The sequence below is a fragment of the Balearica regulorum genome, chromosome 2, assembly GCF_011004875.1.
Source record: "Balearica regulorum gibbericeps isolate bBalReg1 chromosome 2, bBalReg1.pri, whole genome shotgun sequence".
NCBI classification, from domain to species: Eukaryota; Metazoa; Chordata; class Aves; order Gruiformes; family Gruidae; genus Balearica; species Balearica regulorum.
This window is the reverse complement of record NC_046185.1, coordinates 70901328-70920776: the sequence shown is the minus strand read 5'-3', so window position 1 is coordinate 70920776 and position 19449 is coordinate 70901328. Positions and strand designations below refer to the sequence as shown.

General features: G+C 38.4%; 1 protein-coding gene across 1 annotated transcript in view; it reads right to left on the bottom strand.

The window, feature by feature from the left end:
• LPCAT1 (lysophosphatidylcholine acyltransferase 1) overlaps nucleotides 1–19449 on the bottom strand; it is a 67938-nt gene that overhangs the window by 39403 nt on the left and 9086 nt on the right. The window contains exons 4-7 of the mRNA XM_075744662.1: nucleotides 8645–8757; nucleotides 7033–7093; nucleotides 4495–4553; nucleotides 88–122 (exon numbers count right to left, since the gene is read on the bottom strand). Of these exons, the coding sequence (XP_075600777.1) occupies nucleotides 88–122; nucleotides 4495–4553; nucleotides 7033–7093; nucleotides 8645–8757 (268 nt within the window). The remainder of the gene's footprint in view (nucleotides 1–87; nucleotides 123–4494; nucleotides 4554–7032; nucleotides 7094–8644; nucleotides 8758–19449) is intronic.

Sequence of the window (19449 nt, the reverse complement as noted above, 5' to 3'; positions counted from 1 at the left end):
TTGACTGTATACACGTATAAGTCATGTAAATAAAAACTAGAGAAGGAAAGCAATCATGATACAAGCAATAAAACATAAACCACTCACGCTCCTGGTCCCTGCCACGTCCACGTGATTGTATCCTACAAAAAGAAGCATGACGGTTGCAATTAATTATTGTACTTTAAACTTTTGTTACATTATAGATAGTATAACTGATGACATACGACTAAAAGATTTTCATGGACACTTCAATGCCCTCTTTGCAAAAGTTCTTAGCCCGAACAGGAATCAGCCTATCTTTCACATGGCAAGGAAATACCCAGTAACCCAGTTCTTAAACACAGACTATCTATATTCATAAAACATTTAAAGATCCAGGGATTCTTCAAATGCTGTTAGCCTTGGAAAAGAAAAAGTTATTTACTGTAAATTAATGTTCCTCGATATGCATAATCCATGTGTATATTCCTAATCCACCCTGCTCAACAGGACATCCCTCAAGGATCCCTACACTTCACTTGGACCTCCCAGCAATAGATACGAACACTCTAACACTTCTGAAGTGTTTGGGACCTGTGGAGATGACCTAAAGGAAGTCTGCTCAACTGACATGAAGCAGTAGGATGAGTAAGACCTTATGTCTTACCTCAGGACAGTATTTTTCCAGTTGCCTTTACTCACTGACAGCAGGTATCCACCTGCCTGATCAAAGAATCAAAAGGTATGACACCTAAAACCCACCAATTTACTGTCAGGCAAGACCAGCAGCACTTTTAGACAGTGAGATGAATAGTGTGTGAAACACTAAGAGGACAAATAGCAGTGAAAGAAGTGAACAAGATGCAAATAGCAAAAAGGGAATAGAGACCTGTGAAGGAGTATATAACAGGTCACAAAGAGTATGACAGTAAAGGTCATCACATTTTTAACTGTAAGACTAAGAAACAGCGTGGGAAAAAAACTGTAATACTTGGAGATGAGATTTAAGCATAGAAGAAAGAATCCAAAAACCTGAAAATGACTTCCAAGCTACTATTCTGACCAACTGGGAAAAAAAACCATACAAGTCATTAATGGAAAGACAAGAGGACTTGGTAAATTCAGGCTTCTAAAACACCAGATCAGAAGGGATGACAGCTATAAGTGCTGTGTAGTGGAAAACAGGATTCTGGTCAGCAAAAGACAGACCTATTTTGTAGGAGACTCTTGCGAGCATATCCAATATTTTTATGAAAAAAACCCCAGCAAGTAGAAGACAGGAAGTGGTATTTTCCATACCTAGTTTAGATACCTTTTGTATTTATCATAGCTACTAGCTTATGCTTATGGACACCATTCACTTTGATAGCATTCTGAGTACACTTTGAAACTTCTGTATCTAGATAATAAATCCTTTGAACTGTGTGGAAGTGTATCTTCCATATAATTTGACACAAGAAGACACCGAGAATCATGCCAAGCTTCAAACAGCAAATTGGCTGTGTTTTTACATGCTCAGTCCACCCTGATACACCAAAGCTGCAGAAGAGATGCTGCTAAACCTCTTATCAAATAGCACAGTTACCAGGGGAAGACACTTGGACATAAAAATACATTCAAAATAGCTCTATGAAAGGCTACATACCTATTTAAATATCACAATTACTAGCACTCTGACAGAATCTTCAAATTAAGGAAGAGCTGTATACATGAAGAAAATTGTGTAAAAACAAATTGCAAAAAGGATTGTTGTAGAATCTATGGATGGAGACATTAGAGCATTTATTTTAATCAGAATCTAGGTAATAGCTGTCAAGCATCCAATAGGCAAAATACTTCCAAACTAGATAAACAGAAGCAAATTTTGAATTTCAGGCCTAAACAACATTTTAAACCTTAAAATTTCTTTCTGCTTACGCATCAAGAGAAGCAACATACTGACATACTATTCCTAAAGAAACATTGATACAACACCAGAGGCATTATCTACTGCAAACAATCACAAGCCCGAGGAAGAAAGGTATTCAGAGGGCAACCCTGACTAGAAAAAGAGTTCTTCATGGCAACCAGAACTAGATTTATTTGCTAGAAAAGAAGTGAATTTTCATCATCACTTTTACCACGTTTCAGTCCACTGCAGAACAGTAGTACTTTCCCTAGGTCTTGAATAGAGCACAAGGAAATAAACATGTAAGAGTGCATGTGCTTGCTACATTCACGCCAGGCTTTGATCTCAAAAAGCCTCCCAAAAGAGTCAGGTGCTCTCAAGTCCAAGACAGTTCTCACCTGCACTGTGGAACTCAGAGCTCTGAAGGTAGATCACAGTAGGCAGTTCAAGCTAAAAGCAGCGGGGTGACTGCACACAACACATCTGGAATTCACTGGCTAAGCAAAGGTCTTAAGAAATTCCTTTCTAAACTTAGTATTACAATATGCAGCGGTCAAACAAGACAACAAATAGGAAGCCAGAGACAACTGAAGTTTGCTAGAAATGATGTCTTAGTGTATGAAAAACAATGTTCTCTCCACACTCTGTTGTTCTTGCTTGCTAACTCTTCACTGCATCCTAACCAAAATAAACTTCACTTTCACGTATCACATCATACTCCTTCCTCCTCTCATTCTAACTTTTCTGCAATTCTGCAGCCCCCAAGCTAATCTAAAAATCAACTAACAATAGCAATTATCCCCTGCCTCATTAATACTTAGTGTACGTAGACCGTAGAAGGTTAAAAGACTCAGTAAGGCACTGAAAACTAAGTGTTTTACAGCAATCAAAAGTAGTAGGAAAAAGTAAAGTTTCATACACAGATTCAGGCCAATTCTGATGAATGTCTATATAAATATTTATACAGTTGCTTTCACAACATTTTGCAGTAATATAAAAAGCGTTCATTAAAATTCATGTTGATTTACTTCAATGTAAAAAGCTCACAATTTCTGTTAATAGACTACTAGGAACATCTAATATTAGTTTACAAACACTGTATATTATGTACTACTAGGCAATAAGGACATTTCAGTATGAAATTAAACTTATTCATAACAATATAAAGCTATCAAATGTTAATATTAACCAAAAGTAACAAGATATATTAAGTATGACATAAGCTATGTGCATATTTGCAATTTAAACTGGCAGTGCAATAAAAGTTTAAAAGTATTTTTAGAAAAGGTTCTTTTTTCCTGAAAATAAAACAATTGTGATTATAAGTCCCAGGCAACCTGCTACAATGCACTTAATACTATGAGAGCATAAGAGGCTGCTATACTTGTCACAGCATCCACAAAGATAATTTTGGGATTTCTTACTGCAAACTAGTTGACCGCCATCACACCTTGTCTCAGTCAAGAGCAACTGGTGGTGTTTACATATTAACTTTGCTTAGGTTCCTTTTTTTTTTTAAGATCAAGCATATGTTTTATATCAACCTGTAAACTGACAGAATGGACAATGGATAGAAACACAAAACATAAGCACTCAGGTACCAGGAGGAAACAAAATCCATCCTTAGATCAAGGGGTTGTGAATGGGCTTGTTAAATAGAGATGACATGACATCTTTTGACGTCACATGCATCAGCAAAGAGGCAAAATACTCTTTACTTTACTTCCGACACTCCTTCCATCCTTCTCTAAACCTGTATTTTAGAAGGGGACAGGCTGGACCTGAAAACAGCCCCAGAGGGGTCAAAAAGTAACTTCAAGTATAAAAAGCTAGCAAAGTTCACTAGGAAGCATCTTCTAATTAGCCTAGGAATGCAGACAGACAAGATTCTGGCTGCAGTAGGACAGGAAAGTGTCTACATCAAGTAAACCGAATAACAGTAATAATAATTAAAAAAAAATCTTCTGTGCTTTCCTGTAGGCTTGATCTTGAAGTAGCTGAAGCGAGCTCTGTCTTAATTTGTTTGCCTATATCTTTACAAGCATTTGGAAAAATTGTTTAATTTAGATATTGTAAATAACCACTGTAATTTGCATTTTGAATCTGATCTATATTGAAGGCCAACTCCAAATTAGTTAGCGTCTAGCATTCCTTAACCAAGTGCACAGTGAATGTAAAACATAGACAAGATAACACCTTATAAAGATGCTTAGGTCCTCACCACATTATTCTATGATTATTATAAATTTGTGACTAATACCCCCACAGGCAGGAGGTGCAGAAGCATCTTCCAGCAATAACTGATATGAAGAAAACTCTCCAGCATACACTGCAGTAAGAGGGACCACATGGGAACACAGATCCTAGACAGAAATTGACATTTGTTTTGTCATTTGTACAGTACTACTTGTGACAACTTGAGTAACTTTCAGAGCACTGTTTAGGAGTAACCTAATAAAAGCATAAAAAAATTGTCTCAGACTATTTATATTGCTAGAGGCTTAAGGAATACACACTTAACCAGTAAGCATTTATTAATGTTTTCCAAATTTCTAAACCTAATTATCTAACCTAAAAGATTACATAAGTAATGTATTTAGAGGAAAGTGCCCCATATATCCAACAACACTGCAAGCTGAACTTACCAGTTTGTTTGGATAACGTAAAACCACTGGCTGTACAGGAACTCCAGGAATAAATGCTCCTAGAAGGCACATATGACACATAATTACTTTATAGTGCATTTTGGTACAAAAAAAAATTATTGCAGCAAAGAAAAACTTTATACAATTAATGGATTGATATGCACAGAAATTGATAGTGAAAAAATAATATCCAAAAGTAGCCTCAAAAGTAATCTAAAAAGCAAGCACTGGAGAATGACAATGTATACCCATCTTTTCAGCAGATAAGTAATTAAGAATGCATGCTTACATTCTCTAAATTATCCTCTACTACTTACATAAATTGTCATGTACACAAGTCAAAGCCCAGTACCAAATTCAGCTTGATAAATGATTAAAAAAAGATGAGTATGAGCAAGATAGTTAAGTCAATACATTCCCTGTAGTCAACAGTATTTTTTGGTGAAGAACCTAAGCTTTCTTGGGCAAAAGAAGCTTTTTATTTTTAGCCGAGCAACATAAATTTATAGGAAACCTATCATCTCTGAAATACAGAATTAATGTAACTTCTATTCTGTACCTGTGAAAATCTAATAAAGTATTGAACTAGAGCTATTGTACAGAAGTATTGCTTCATTTCATATGAAAATTACAGCTTTGATAAATAAGTAGCACAAGATCTGTAAGTGTCATTTGCTAATAATTTTCTTGGTTTCTAGCACAAAGATTGGGTAAGCACGACAACCATCTTGCTCAAGATTTCTCTAAACATCTTTTTCTTGTGAAAACAATTAATAAAGACAGTTTCACTCAAACTACATTATTCATAGCAATTTATTAAGTTCCACCTAATATTTTGATTAGGAACCAAACAACGGAAGTATATGGTATTCCTAGCATTACATTTGCTTTACAGAATAATTGCCCAGATGTAAAAGAAATAATTGTTATCGGAGTACAAACATCTTTAAATTAAGGTGAATGGGATCCTGCAGAGATTTGGTTCTTGGCCCAGTGGTACTTTCTATTCAGTTTCCAAGAACAACAGCCAAAGCAACTTTTGAAAGAATCTGAAGATGACAAAATCTGAGTGGTAGATGACAATGCCACCATTTAAACACAACTAGACGAGCTTGCCCTGTATGACTAGCTTGCACAAACACAAAAACAAACAAAAAAGTGTAGTAAGAGCAAGGAGTGTAGGCCACATGCGTAGAATGGGGAAAGGCATCCTGAAAGCAATTACTTGATTAGAAACCTAAAGTAATTTGACATATGTGAGGAATTTTGAGGCAAAGGATTTCTGGGAGGCTGGATGGATACAGAAGCAGGTTCTAGTAGGAAAAGTGAGACAGTCAAGAGGCAGACAGCAGTATGTACTAGACCAGAGGAGAGAAAGACAGAGTGGGGATTTGAGGCAGAAAGTATATGGTGCCTGGAATGTCTATGGCACAAAGAGAGGGCAGGCAAATCAGGGCTTTAATGAAGGATTCAGGCTGGTTTTCAAAGCATGGCCAGGACTCAGGTGGAAAGAGAGGGAGAGTAAAAAGCAAAAGAAGTGGATGTTCTCCTAACCACCACTCATTCATCTAAAAAGGTGAGAGCTGAGAGGGGAGGAAGAAAAGCTTTTTGAATGTTTGTTCATGAGACAATACCGAGATTCCTTCAGCCAAATGAAACAGCACAAGGAATCACAATGCTGACTCATTGCATGATATTCTAACAGGGATTTGTAAGTTGTAAGCAACGCAAAATATAAGACAAACAGCAAGACCAGAACACAATGAGCTAGGCAGAAACCTAGGAAGAGTCACAAAACACGTTCACAACTGCCTTGCTCACTGTAGCCTCCTCATCCACCATCTCCCTACCTACATCATCAAGGCAAGTTTACATTAAACATTGGTGGTTCACTGCAGTACTGCCATTTCTCCTTATTGCAACTCCAGTTCACAGCAGCAAGCGTTCAGGGGTATACCCTCTACTAATTTAGTACACTAAAAGGGTGATAGTAACTGAAAAGAGCTTAGAACGTGGATTTAAAATAAAAAAAAAATTGTAAAAAATGACAGCCTCTAACAGTGCTTTACTGGCAAGATTCTTGTGCCATCTTCACCAGAATGCAACTCAAAAGAAGAGTTGGAGAGGAATCAACCACATACAACACAGCAAGAAATGCTGCAGCAGCCTGAAATAGATACACGCTGATACCTTAAACTTTATAGTGTATCTAAATGCTGCATGACAGACCCAAAATAGGAAATGGAGGGGGCAAGAAAAAAAGACAACCACAAACAAAACCCAGTAAGAAACATTAGTCCTCCGGCTCATATGCATCTCAGAAGCTAAGAAAAAAAATCTGAGTTACCTAAAATGTTTTGCTCAACAGTGGAACTATAATCCTTTTGTAGCACCAGAAAATTTCTATTCCAATTCCATCCTACTGCAAGATTTTTAACTCAACTTTGCAACAGCAAGCAAATTACAATGCAAGTGCTATTTTGGACAACGAAGATACAAGAACATTCTGTAGAAAACAGAAATGAGCATCATACCTACCAGGCTTGAATGTAATTAGACAGGATCGGTTTGTGCAAGTGCCCTCTGGGAATATCATTATCTTGAAGTAAAAAAAAAAAGTTTACTTTTAACAACTATTTCAATGTGGATTTATTTATAAACACATCTTTTCAAAGCTAACATTAACTGATTAATTAAAGCTTAAAAAAAGTTTTCAGGGAAAAACAGTTCAGTTAAGAGTTAAAAAAAAAAAAAGTCCTCAATAAGGAAGTCAAGTAAAGTTCTGTCTTAATAGTAAAACTATTTTTCTTTTTCTCTGAATTTGCCTCTTTCCTGACCTCTGATAATAACTCTATTTGATGGAACATTGACAGTGACCAGGAACACTTGTGAGTACAAGAGAATTTTCACAAAAGGTTTTGGTGCTGGTAAAGATATCATATTCTGCTTTGCATCAAAACAAAATTCCTGCTCCCAAGCTACCTGCTTACAGGCTAAGAAAAGGAAGACTTACTTTCTTTTTGCATTTATTACTTGGCATGTGCACAGATGTCAGAACGATAGAGGCTGAAAATATCTAAACAGAATTCTAACAAGGCAAAAAATGCTCAAGTTGTACAGAATTCAAAGGAAGAGGTTAGATTGTAAAAAATGAATAAATAAATGTTACAGACAGCAAAAAGCCAAGAATTGCTGACATTTTGCTGAGTTACAGAACAAGACATGTAAAGGAAATAAATACATATCATAAGGGGACAAAGAACGGACTAGAATTAACATTACTAGTTTTATTGCCCACTCTGGTACTAGCTTGCTAGATATTCTGGAAATCACCTCGGCTCTGCAACTCAGTTTCTTCATCTGTAAGTAAGAATATTTACTTTTTAAAGTGCTTTGAAATCTGCTGATGAAGTCATGATGTGAAAACTATATATCACCTTTCTGTCACATTGGTTATAACTGTTTATAATGTTTCTGCAGTCCAGTATGCAGATGTAACCACTACTGTAGTAACAATGCCATGAAAGACATACTGTATATTAATCTCAAAAATTCACAATGCTTCAAATTTTCAAAACAATCGCATGCTTCCAGAAAATTGAGACCTTAGGTAGTCATCCCTTCCTTCCAATTACTCTCTTCCAAGGCACTTTATAGTCACATTTCAGTGCAGAAAAAAAACCTGAGCCACTTATTTTAGCAACTTTTTCATCATGTGGTGCAATAGAGGTGCACTCCAGATATTGGAATATCTGAATTGCTTGGGCTGTCTTGGCCAGTATCTCCAACAATGACAGTATGCCAAAGTCTTGAGAAAGGCAAGAACACACAATACCCGCTCCAGGTATTCTGCTGAGCATCTGATAATTTTCTTAGAGGATTTCCTAAACCTGCTGTGGTCTCTGTTCATTTAGTATTGCTTCATAGAGCTGTCTTCCCATGTACTTACCCAGTCTCCCCTTGAAACACACTGCAATGAAAAGCTAAGTGTTTTGTACAGATAAGAATCTTACATTATATCTTCCAGAAAGGACAGGGGGGAAATCCCACCCAAACCATCTAAAACATCCCACAAGGAAAAAAGTAAACTGCATATCCAGAGCCTGGAAATGCCAAATACCGTCTGTCACACAGTAGTAGTATACAGTACCTGAGGCCATTTACCATCAGACTGAGCACGCCTCTTTATCTCTTCAACAGTTTTCCTGCGAGAATCCTGGTCTGACCGAGACACAAATACTGGTCGGATGTATTTGATTAGAGCTGAAGAGGAGGAAAAACAAAAAACAAGCAAACCAACCTTTATTTCCCCTTTGTTTGTAAAGGGTTCCCTCCCTCAGTAGTCCTCTGGAAAAAATTCTGGTACAAATACATAACTACTATATTACACTGCAAACTTAACACTAGATGAATTAGTGCAGTTTTATTGAAATATTTTCATGTATTCCTGTGAAGAAAACTGTTTTCACAATTCTGGCACTTTGCGCTTGTTCAATTTTTAATAGACCAATACACATACATCATAGGTAATTTAAAACATGATTGTACATATTATGCATAGTTTTCTGCAACAAAGCAGCTGTGGCTGACTATAAGCCATTTCCTCCTACCACAAGAATCACAAAATCTATATAGCCACCCCCAACCTGGCAAAGTAGCAGGAATCTCCCCATTCAAGTGCTTCCAAAAGACATCCTGTGGGTCAAACTGCCACTATTTTCAGAGCTTTTGTTTTCTATGATAGTTCAGCTTCAGTGAAGGTACACCATCAAAGATATTTCATACACAGATTACATTATCTTTTCTGGGGAAATCAGCATCATCAAAAGAAAAAACATGCTTATTTTCTGAGCTGTCACCTGTTTTCCTGTTCCTCATACCAGATGAATCAAACCTCAGGCACCCTCTTCTTGGGTCAGTGGGAAATCTCTTATACATAGCCAGACACAAAATGAGCATGACCAAGAATCAGAAATTAATTCACAATATGCTCTCCATGCAGTCACAAGGACACTGAGGCCCACTGACAAAATAAGTAGTTTATACAACTCTTTTATAGTATCAAAAAAGTACTAAAAGAGAAGCATCTTCAAATATACTACTCCATGCTTTTATTGAAGCTGTCTTCAAATAACTTATCATTTTTGTATCTTGTAATCTTATTCGAAGTTTCAAGAGTCACTAAATCATTAGCTATTTTATTTGCCTAAAATACATTTTTCATATTTCCAACCACCATGAGATGAGTTTGCTGACACTAGTTGTATAATCTTCTTTTGTCAAGGATAGCCTTGCTGCATTTATGGATCAGCTAGTGCTTAAAGTGTGAAGAAAAATACACTGTAAGGAATTCCAGCCCTGTACTCAGCCAAAGCTGCTGGTTCTGGTGTAACCCCGCTGGCAGTTTAGCCAGCAACTCACCAAAATTCTTTTATAGTTCTATGAAACTAATCCATCACACCTTGCAGCAAGTTCCCAGACATTCAGCCAGCCTCTGAAATACTGCTTTTATCCCACGGGTTGCTGAAGCTTAGGAGACAGTATATCAGAGAAAAGTTACCGTACTCTTGCACTTTTTCCTATATGCCTGCTGTTAGACAATATCCATAGAACGGTACTTGCTAGGGGAGTGAAGATCATCATGGGCCAGCTGGGGTTACTGCTGTGGGAAGGTAAAAAACCCAAACAAACCCACACTCAAAACAAACCACAACACAAACATACACAAAAAAATAGGAACACACCCCCGCCCCCCAAAACAGAACAAGCAATAAAAAATGCAAAGGAAACCATACTTGGTTTCATAACTCTGTTCATTTTGTTTCTTAGTGATGCTAGTCCCAAGTTTTCCCTACTGCTGCAAATTACTATTCTGTAGTAAAAACAACATTATCAAGTAAAAGAAAGCAAAAAAAGACTCAAACATCCTCAGCCTTCACCCTGAAGTTTCTTTCACATTCAGCCCAAATGATGAAATTCAGGTTACTTCAGGCCAAGAAATTAACAAGATAAGAGCCTTGGAGCTCTGGAATTATCTGAGGATATGCTGCAAGCAGGGTCTTCTTTATAAGACATTAAATTAAGCAAGCAGATAGATTCTTCATAAGGCAGTATGCCAGAAACATCAGACTATAGACAACTTACCAATTTTGAGTCTCTAACCACTAATGTAATCTATATGTGGAAACTGGAAAGGCAAGCAGTGTTAACCTGGGAGCTTTACTGTTACAACCTTCCCAAAAGCAAGCTACTGCAATGTTCTAAGCTCCAAAATAACACACTGCAAGCTGTCTTACAAATGGACACCACCACAAACAGCAACACACCCACATGCGAAGAAAAACTATTATGGTATGCTGAAAAAGAACAGACGATTGAAAGCTTGGTTTCCTATGGATTTGTCCTGTATATTGAGTTATATGACACAAAATAGGCTGCAAGGTAAGTTAATTTCTTTTTTCATGGTTCAGACACTATTTTCATGCACCTTGCAGAACTTAGTAACTTTTAAATCATCAGCTTTCTTTCAAATATGCGTGAAGCCATCACTATTTCATCACATCACATCTTAGCCTAATAGACAGGGTGATCATATTAAGTCTTACTTCCTTAGGGATCAGACTAAAAAGCTGACAGAATTCTTGTTTTAACATTAAACAGCAACTTAAGATCCTGTAAGGCACCAACTACCAGGCCCTTAGTGACTAAGTCCAACAATTTAATTGAAACTCTCAGTCATCAGTAAGAAGCTGAAAGTACATACCAAGGGAAGATTAGCTCTGTACTTGCCTTTTCTCATGTACTCTTTACATAACCACTTTTGAAAACAGAGCACAAGGCAATACAGACCTTTACTCTCACCACATATTTTCATGTCCAGTAAATAGACAGTATATGAGGCAGGGAACATGGCAGGACTAGAGCAAAGTCAGAGTAGGAGTAAAAAGCAGCATACATGAAAATGCTTCAGATGGCTGGTGTACTGAGCAACTAAAGGAAACAAGCAGAACTGTGCAATATGCTTAATAAACAGGACACAACCTTCTCTGCTCAATTTAACCATCCAAGACCAATTGTAACCAGGTAGTGAAGAGCACAGCTCAAGTATTCAGAGATGCTGAAAGATGTGCTTGCTCACCTCCTCTCACTCCATTAAAACCACCCTTAAATTATAAATTCTAGTGGGCGATGGCAGACAATCCCTCAATTCACAAAACTGACCTTGCCAGTGTTGTTGTTCCAGCTTTTTCTCTAGCAGTGTCAGTCCTACTTGATGTAGTCACTCTCATCCCCAATTTCAGCTCATTACAAGTAGTCCTGAAGACAGATGACACATGCTGTACTGCACCTTCTTAGGCAGGTGCCTGCAATTTAAACAGTACTGCCAGTAATTTGTCAAAACCTCTGCCTTGCAGGGCAGCCAGAATGTCACAGATATGCTAACCGACAGAAAGTTGCTCTAGCATGAAACTGCCTTTTTTTAGAGAGCCTGTAACAATTCACTATTGCTTTAATTAATTGCAGAGTGGCAGCTCCAACTGATTTCAGAACCATTAACTCCCATGCAATCATTTCAAGCACCAGCTGATGCATAAGCAAAAAATGATGAGCTGAACACATACAGTTGGTGTCAATGAACTCCTCAGCAAGAAAGAAGAAGGTATTTCCTCTCTATTTCCAGGCAAATACTGGTGACAAAACCTTGTTTCAAATCAAGGCACCAAGTGCTATTTAACATACAACAGAAGAAAGTTTTGTAACAAACCATTTAAATTATGCTCGACATTTACAACCATATAGTAAAGCTATACTGGCAGCATCGCCACTGGTCTACAAAGCATCAGAGAACACAAAAAGCAAATGGCAATGTGTCACTATATACTGTTCTTCTAAAACGTATCCATACACACATCTTTAGTAGGCAGTTACATTTTTACCACTGTAGAAACAGCAGAGTGACAGATCTGCTGCAAGAGTAGAGAATGCTGAACCTGAGGCTTTCACTTTGTCTCTCCCCCAAACACAAAATCCCATCATACATGTTCCTCTGATACCCTGAAATGGCAGCCTATAGAGCCAGTACAACTGCATCTGTTTACATTTAACACACAGGTAGGCTGTGTAAGACTGGTGGATTTGCAGTAGGATATCCATTTACACTATTTACTCCTTGATTCTTCCTACTATGGGAAAAAATACAGATTATTTTTCTAATAGTGGTTGCCCTCGTGTGTGTTCTGTATTTAGGCCTGACAAAACCATGAAGATTAAAGGTTGAAAAGTGCTATCTTGGGCTTAGTTTTTAAGAACTGCCTTACTCAAATGAACATGCTCACAAAGTTCTGAACTCACATCTTCTCTAATGAAGTAATTTCTAATATGAAAACTGCTCTTTCCTGAAAAGAATAAAAGATCTGCAAGGGGCTCAAAAGTCTTCTGAAGGTTATGGGTAAAAAAACATTAACATTCCAGAATAAAATGGCTTCCCGTGTATATGGACACAGAGACCTTAAAACTGAAAAAATAAAATAAAATTAACCCCCCACACACCAAATACACAAAGTCATATCAATGCACAAAACTGAAGTCAACCAAAATTAGGATCTTTTCCATTTGAAGTTATATTGTTCTTACGGAGACAGCGTTATTGTAGTCACAGTACTCTACATGAGATTTGTAAAGTTAGTGGTGGTATCTTATTACAGCAACTATCATACACAGAAATATATACCTTTTTGACCCAAGCCTGAACCAACCACTAAAGCTAAATATATGTCAAGAACAACTTCTGAGTTTGACTAAGTGCTTTGCAGATGGACCACCTGACAGGTGATCCAGAATACAGAAGAAGTATAGAGGTACATGGTATTCCTGGTACAGAGACAGTGTTAATGGGAAAGTTGTTCTACGTATTTCCAACAAGAAAGGCAGGAAACATGCAGTCTGTAGGACAAGGAGAGGTCAGTAGTGGGAAGTAAATAATCAGTGTTCTCTTTGGCTTTAACAGAATTAAACTCCATGGTATTTGGGTTGGTCTTTCAAAGTGTGATCTATTTCCTTTCAGGACTTCTTGAGGGACAAAGACCCTTTTCAAATCACAAAGATTTCTGTTTGCTCTCACACCTGCAGCACCTGTATGAGGGCATGGCTGTATGTTTTACCCTTCTGCTGCCAGTCTAAAAAGTACTTTACAAAGGCAGTTGTACTGGTTTGCAGGTTTCCTATATACTGCAGTTTGGAACTTCCATAAATGGTATTAACCAGGATGCTTAAAAAAAGTGATGGTGGTTTAAGCATTTAGGCAGCAGTTTAAATGAGAAGTAACTGTTGCTGAATTTATGCTGAAAAAAAAAAAGAAATCCAAGAAGTCCAGGATTCCAACCCAAACAAAGGCATACCTATAATACACAGATGACAGTGCAACTATTTTAAATCTCCCCGTGAGAGCTCCTGTGAGGACCAGAATATTGCAGGACCATCTGGGTGCCCACAGCCTGAAGGAAACATTGAATTTTGAAACAGAAGTTTTTAAAGGACAGGATGAAACAGATAAGCTTGGCACTAACTTCAAGATGCTCCTCAGAACCAGGGAGCTCATTTGTGTACTCAAGGCAGGCTACAATGCCAACATAGCATAGGATGTTGGCCTTCAAGCTGGCAACCTCAACAGTGTTGTAAGCTACTGATTTACAGTGTATAAAGAGAAGAAATCTGTGAGGCCTTGACCTTAGTGCAGCTTTTTCCAAAAGGGGTTTAAGGACAGTTTTGATGAATCTCAGAAGTATTTAAATGCCAGATCCTCAACTGAAGAGCTATGGGTCTACCATGATTTTCTTCCTTGTGTGCTTTGGAAAGCGGGGGGAAGGGCAGGTAGGGTGGAAAGCAATTGGTGTGGAGGACTGGAGGATTAGGTTGCATAACTTTTCACATAGATGATGAGTAAGTAATTCGGAATCTTAACTTCTGAGATGAAAACATACCCAGCTACCACAGCATAAATATTTCCCACTGAATTACTTATTCTTTGTCTTTTAGTCATAATGCTCAAGAAAGGCCTATAAAGTGCTTTCAAGAGATGAGCTTGAACAAGAACTCCTACGTTTACTAGATGTGGAAAAAACCTCACAATAGAATCAATAGCTTTTATAGCACAGTATAATTCTCCCTTCCTCTATACCTCTTCTGTATTCTGCCAAGTAAAAATGGCCTCCTTCCCTTTTATGAACTTAAGCTAACATATCCCTCCATTCATTTTACAGGTACCAATTTCCTCTCTTTTTCAGAGGGTGAAGTTACAGACGTTGAGAAGTTGCTTAAAGTTTAAATTAGCTTATCACCTTAAATTTAGCTTTTAAAAGTTGACACCACAGAAGATGTTTGAATCACAAAAGTTGTCCAACCAAATCCTCACCAAATCCTATTTACTGACAAATCCCTTTTCCTTCTTGTTGAAGTATTTCTGCAGTAGCACTGACTACCTCAGCAATGAAAACCAACTTTTATCCAGGTTGCTTTACCAGCCAAAAATAAAGCAGTGAAGCGTAACCATCCAGAATTTATGCAAAGAGCTTGTCCTGACTTGAAGTGGGGTCCAGAAGACAACACTGGAAAGTTTAAGGACATGTGCTGATGAATGAACTGATCTAACGTCTTCAGGCAATGTAAGGTGCAATGGATTCCTAGATGTCATCTTCCCTGGGCTGCACACTTTACACTAACGTGGTCCAGTGAACTTCACATCTCCAACCTATAAAAACTCTGGAAAGCCATTGTGCAGAAATATGTGTTCTTATTCAGCATCATGATGTGCTCTGTCTGTTCTGGCATTTTCTACTTACCAGATACTGATTTTTTAATTTTTTTTTTTTTATGATCATTGAAATCTCATTGATATTTCGGCAAGCAGTTCCTCCCCAGAGTTTGTTAACCTAGTATGTGTGTGCCAGGTGGGTAATTTTCTTTACTACTGACCACTAACTGAAGAGGTTGTAACTCTTCTGTCAGAACAAAAGAACGTTTTTTTAATTCATTTTTCTCTTTGTTTTCCTAAGAGAACGAAGTTGAAAGAGTCACAAGACTTAAGTCTGCTTCTGAAATTGGACTTTGTGGCCCAGGAGAGCTGCCTTCAAGTTAGAAATCAATAAAACACTCATACACAAAACACACTTGTGGAATACTTCCAATCCCATAAAGAACAGGCTTTTTTAATCACCTGAACTGAAACATCAAAAGCTTCATATTCCATGACTGGCAAACTAAGGATACAATAATACAGGCAGCTGCTCCAGAAACCTATTAAGATACTTTCGGAACCAATCTTGGTAACCAGTTAGCAATCAGATCTTTTTGTGCCTGCTAATCACCTGATCCCTCTGGTACACAACGTACAATGTCCTGATAAACACTGTCATTCCATCAAAAGGCCAACTTATTTATATCATATTTGGATATTCTGGATGAAGATCTACTCTTCACCCAAAGTCCCCATCCTTGGAAATTATCTCCGAATTTCCTCTGCTGCATCATTTTTTACATGTTGAAGTCTGCTCAGAGTTGAATGAATGTACTTTATTCAAAACTTCCCAGAAGATTCTGAACGACCATTAACAAGACTCAATTAAAAGATAGCAGGGTTAGGATTATCAATGGCTGGCTCCAAAACTTCACTGGAGATGGTACAAGTTTGCAAGATTTACAAAACTGAAGAACATAAAACACAATTCTGACCTCTCTAAGGATAAATTCTAGATGAATGTCTAGAGTGTCAACAATTCACCATGGGATCCAAGGAAAACATGACCACCTTTTCACTGATAGCATAAGAGAAATATCAGTGGTCCAATAACATGAAATACAGTTTTGTGTGTGTATGTACAGAAGTATACATAACATTGAAATTGAAATACTAGATCAAAGGAGGAGAGGGATAGTCAGTACCATCTGCTTCACAGAAAACCTCTTGCAAGCAGCTAAAGAAAAAAAATAAAAATCACAACTTCACTCCACTGGAAAGTTTTCCCTAAAATTTAAGGGAAACTAATCATTACAGTGATTACTCACCTCTCTTAAGGCCCATTTACTTTAATAACACAAACTGCTGTAATTAATGTTGCTCATATAAAAGTATTCCTCTAAAAACAAAACAGGTTTTTGAACTCCGAATCCGAGTTACAACCTTTGCCATGCTTCATTTCCGTGGCATTTTTCTGAACACTTCATAAGGGACTACATAATTTTTGTGGCTGCATGACATAACGAGAAAATACTCATTTACTTGACTACATTGTACATTCCAGTAATATTCCATCAAATCAACATATGTAGTTTTCTGGGGTTTCTCTTTTTCTGTAACTGGTTTTGCTCACACATGAACAAATCAAGTGAATAATTTTTAAATTATTAATTTTATTAAATATTATTTTAAATTTTGAAATTTTATTGTAGTAAGTCTAGACTTTCAACTGAATCTTTTAAAAGTTACCTTAAAACTAAATTAAGTATATAGGAAATAGTTTGAACTACTCGCTATGAATTATTTGTGCTACATTCACTGTAACTACAATCTCCATATCCCTACAGATTCTCCTCAGGCTTTCTCACCAGTCACCACTGAATCTATTATGTGAGATAGTTAAGCAGTTATTATAGCATTCTGTCAAATGTCATTCTGCTATTTCATCACATTTCAGTAACACAACATGGCCTGGAGTTACCTCATCCAGTTTGAGTCCTCGAAACAGTCCAGTAAAGGAGAGCTCCACACGCATTACTTTATTTTGCTGAGCTAGCAATTATTAAACAGTACATCGAGTCTGCTGAGAAAGATGATAAATCTGTCCCTACTTCCATGGCTGGACTGCTCCTAAAGCCCAAGTCAGCCTGGATACACCTATCCTGTACAGGAGAGTCAGCGTATCGTCTCACAACAGTATCTTCTTTCAGTATTGGACAAGGGAGTTCAATTTCTTTTTGTTTTCACACTATGCTTGTTTGTATACATTTGTTTTTAAAAACCACATGCCTACATCCTTTTTCTTCAAAGCATCTATTAATTTTTTATGCAGATTTTTGACTGCCACAAACTTTTACTAAACTAAGTCAGATACTCAATGAAATTGAAATCACAGAATCATCGAATGGTTTGGGTTGGAAGGGACCTCAAAGATCATCTAGTTCCAACCCCCCCTGCCATGGGCAGGGACACCCTCCACTAGACCAGGTTGTCCAAAGCCCCATCCAACCTGGGCTTGAACACTTCCAGGGAGGGGGCAGCCACAACCTCTCCAGGCAACCTCTTCCAGTGCCTCACCACCCTCACAGGAAAGAATTTCTTTCTAACATCTAATCTAAATCGACCCTCCTTCAGCTTAAACCCATGACCCCTTGTCCTGTCACTACACTCCCCCATAAACAGTCCCTCTCCAGCTTTTCTGTAGGCCCCTTCAGGTACTAGAAGGCCACAATTAGGTCTCCCTGGAGCCTTCTCTTCTTCAGGCTGAACAACCCCAACTCTCTCAGCCTGTCCTCACAGGAGAGGTGCTCCAGCCCTCTCATCAGCTTCAAGGCCTCCTCTGGACTCGCTCCAACAGCTCCATGTCTCTCCTGTACTGGGGCCCCCAGAACTGGACGCAGTACTCCAGGTGGGGTCTCACAAGAGCGGAGTAGAGGGGCAGGATCACCTCCCTCGACCTGCTGGTCACACTTCTTTTGATGCAGCTCAGGACACGGTTGGCTTTCTGGGCTGCAAGCGCACACTGCTGGTTCATGTTTGAACTTCTCATCAATCAATACCTCCAAGTCTTTCTCCTCAAGGCTGCTTTCAATCCAGCAGCCCAGCCTATAGCTGTGCTTGGGATTGTGCCGACCCACATGCAGGACCTTGCACTTGGCCTTGTTGAACTTCATGTGGTTTGCACGGGCCCACCTCTCCAGCCTGTCAAGGTCCCTCTGGATGGCCTCCCTTCCCTCCAGCGTGTCGACCACACCACAGAGCTTGGTGTCGTCGGCAAACTTGCTGAGGGTGCACTCGATCCCACTGTCCATGTCACTGACAAAGACGTTAAACGGTGCCAGTCCCAGTACTGACCCCTGAGGAATGCCACTTGTCACTGTTCTCCACTTGGACATTGAGCTGCTGACGAGAGATTATACCAAGAGATTCCCTACACAAAGCCTCCAGATATAACCACTCACCATTTGTGGCCATGTCCCAGCTTCTGGTTTTGAAGATGTCCTTAAAACCACACTGGCTAATGAAATTTTAGGAGGATGTCAACACCGCCAGTCTGATTCCACTCATTTGTGAAGGAACTCAAAGTTTTCGTTTAGACTTTTAAATTAAAGAGTCCCTACCCAAGGTGAGAGTAAAATATTTTGTCCTTTTTATAATACCCTTCAAATCTACACAATAAGACACAGGAAGATTCTTTGAACTTTGCCGATCCCTAGACACAACACAATGGGTTTCTCCAAAATGCCTCCACACAGACTTTGGCTAGAAGTCTACAAGTCTAAAAGCTTACACATTTTTGGCACCACTGCACCAAAAATCGCAGGTGTCTCTCAAGCCTTTGTGCAAATCTACATTGGTAATTCCAGAGACAGTATTCAACCTATTAACTTGGCCATCTGCATTTCTTATGACTAAATCTGAGCACACAACAATCTGCTCTTGCTCATCTCTCACACCCTGCCTGAAACAAACTTATTGATGCATGAAGGATTAGCAGCACTCCCTCAAGGCAAGGTACCATTCAGAGCAGACAATGTTCCTAAAACACATTTCTGGGATGGCACCCCAACTCGCACCAAGAAAGAAGTTTTAGTGGACTCTCTCTATAGCCCCATCCTAACTTGCTTTCCTTTTGTCATGTCTTAAAATGTTGCAATTTCACTACAAATTTAACCATGAGTTCTGTAGGATTGTTTTGACTTTGTACGATGATTCATCTTTGG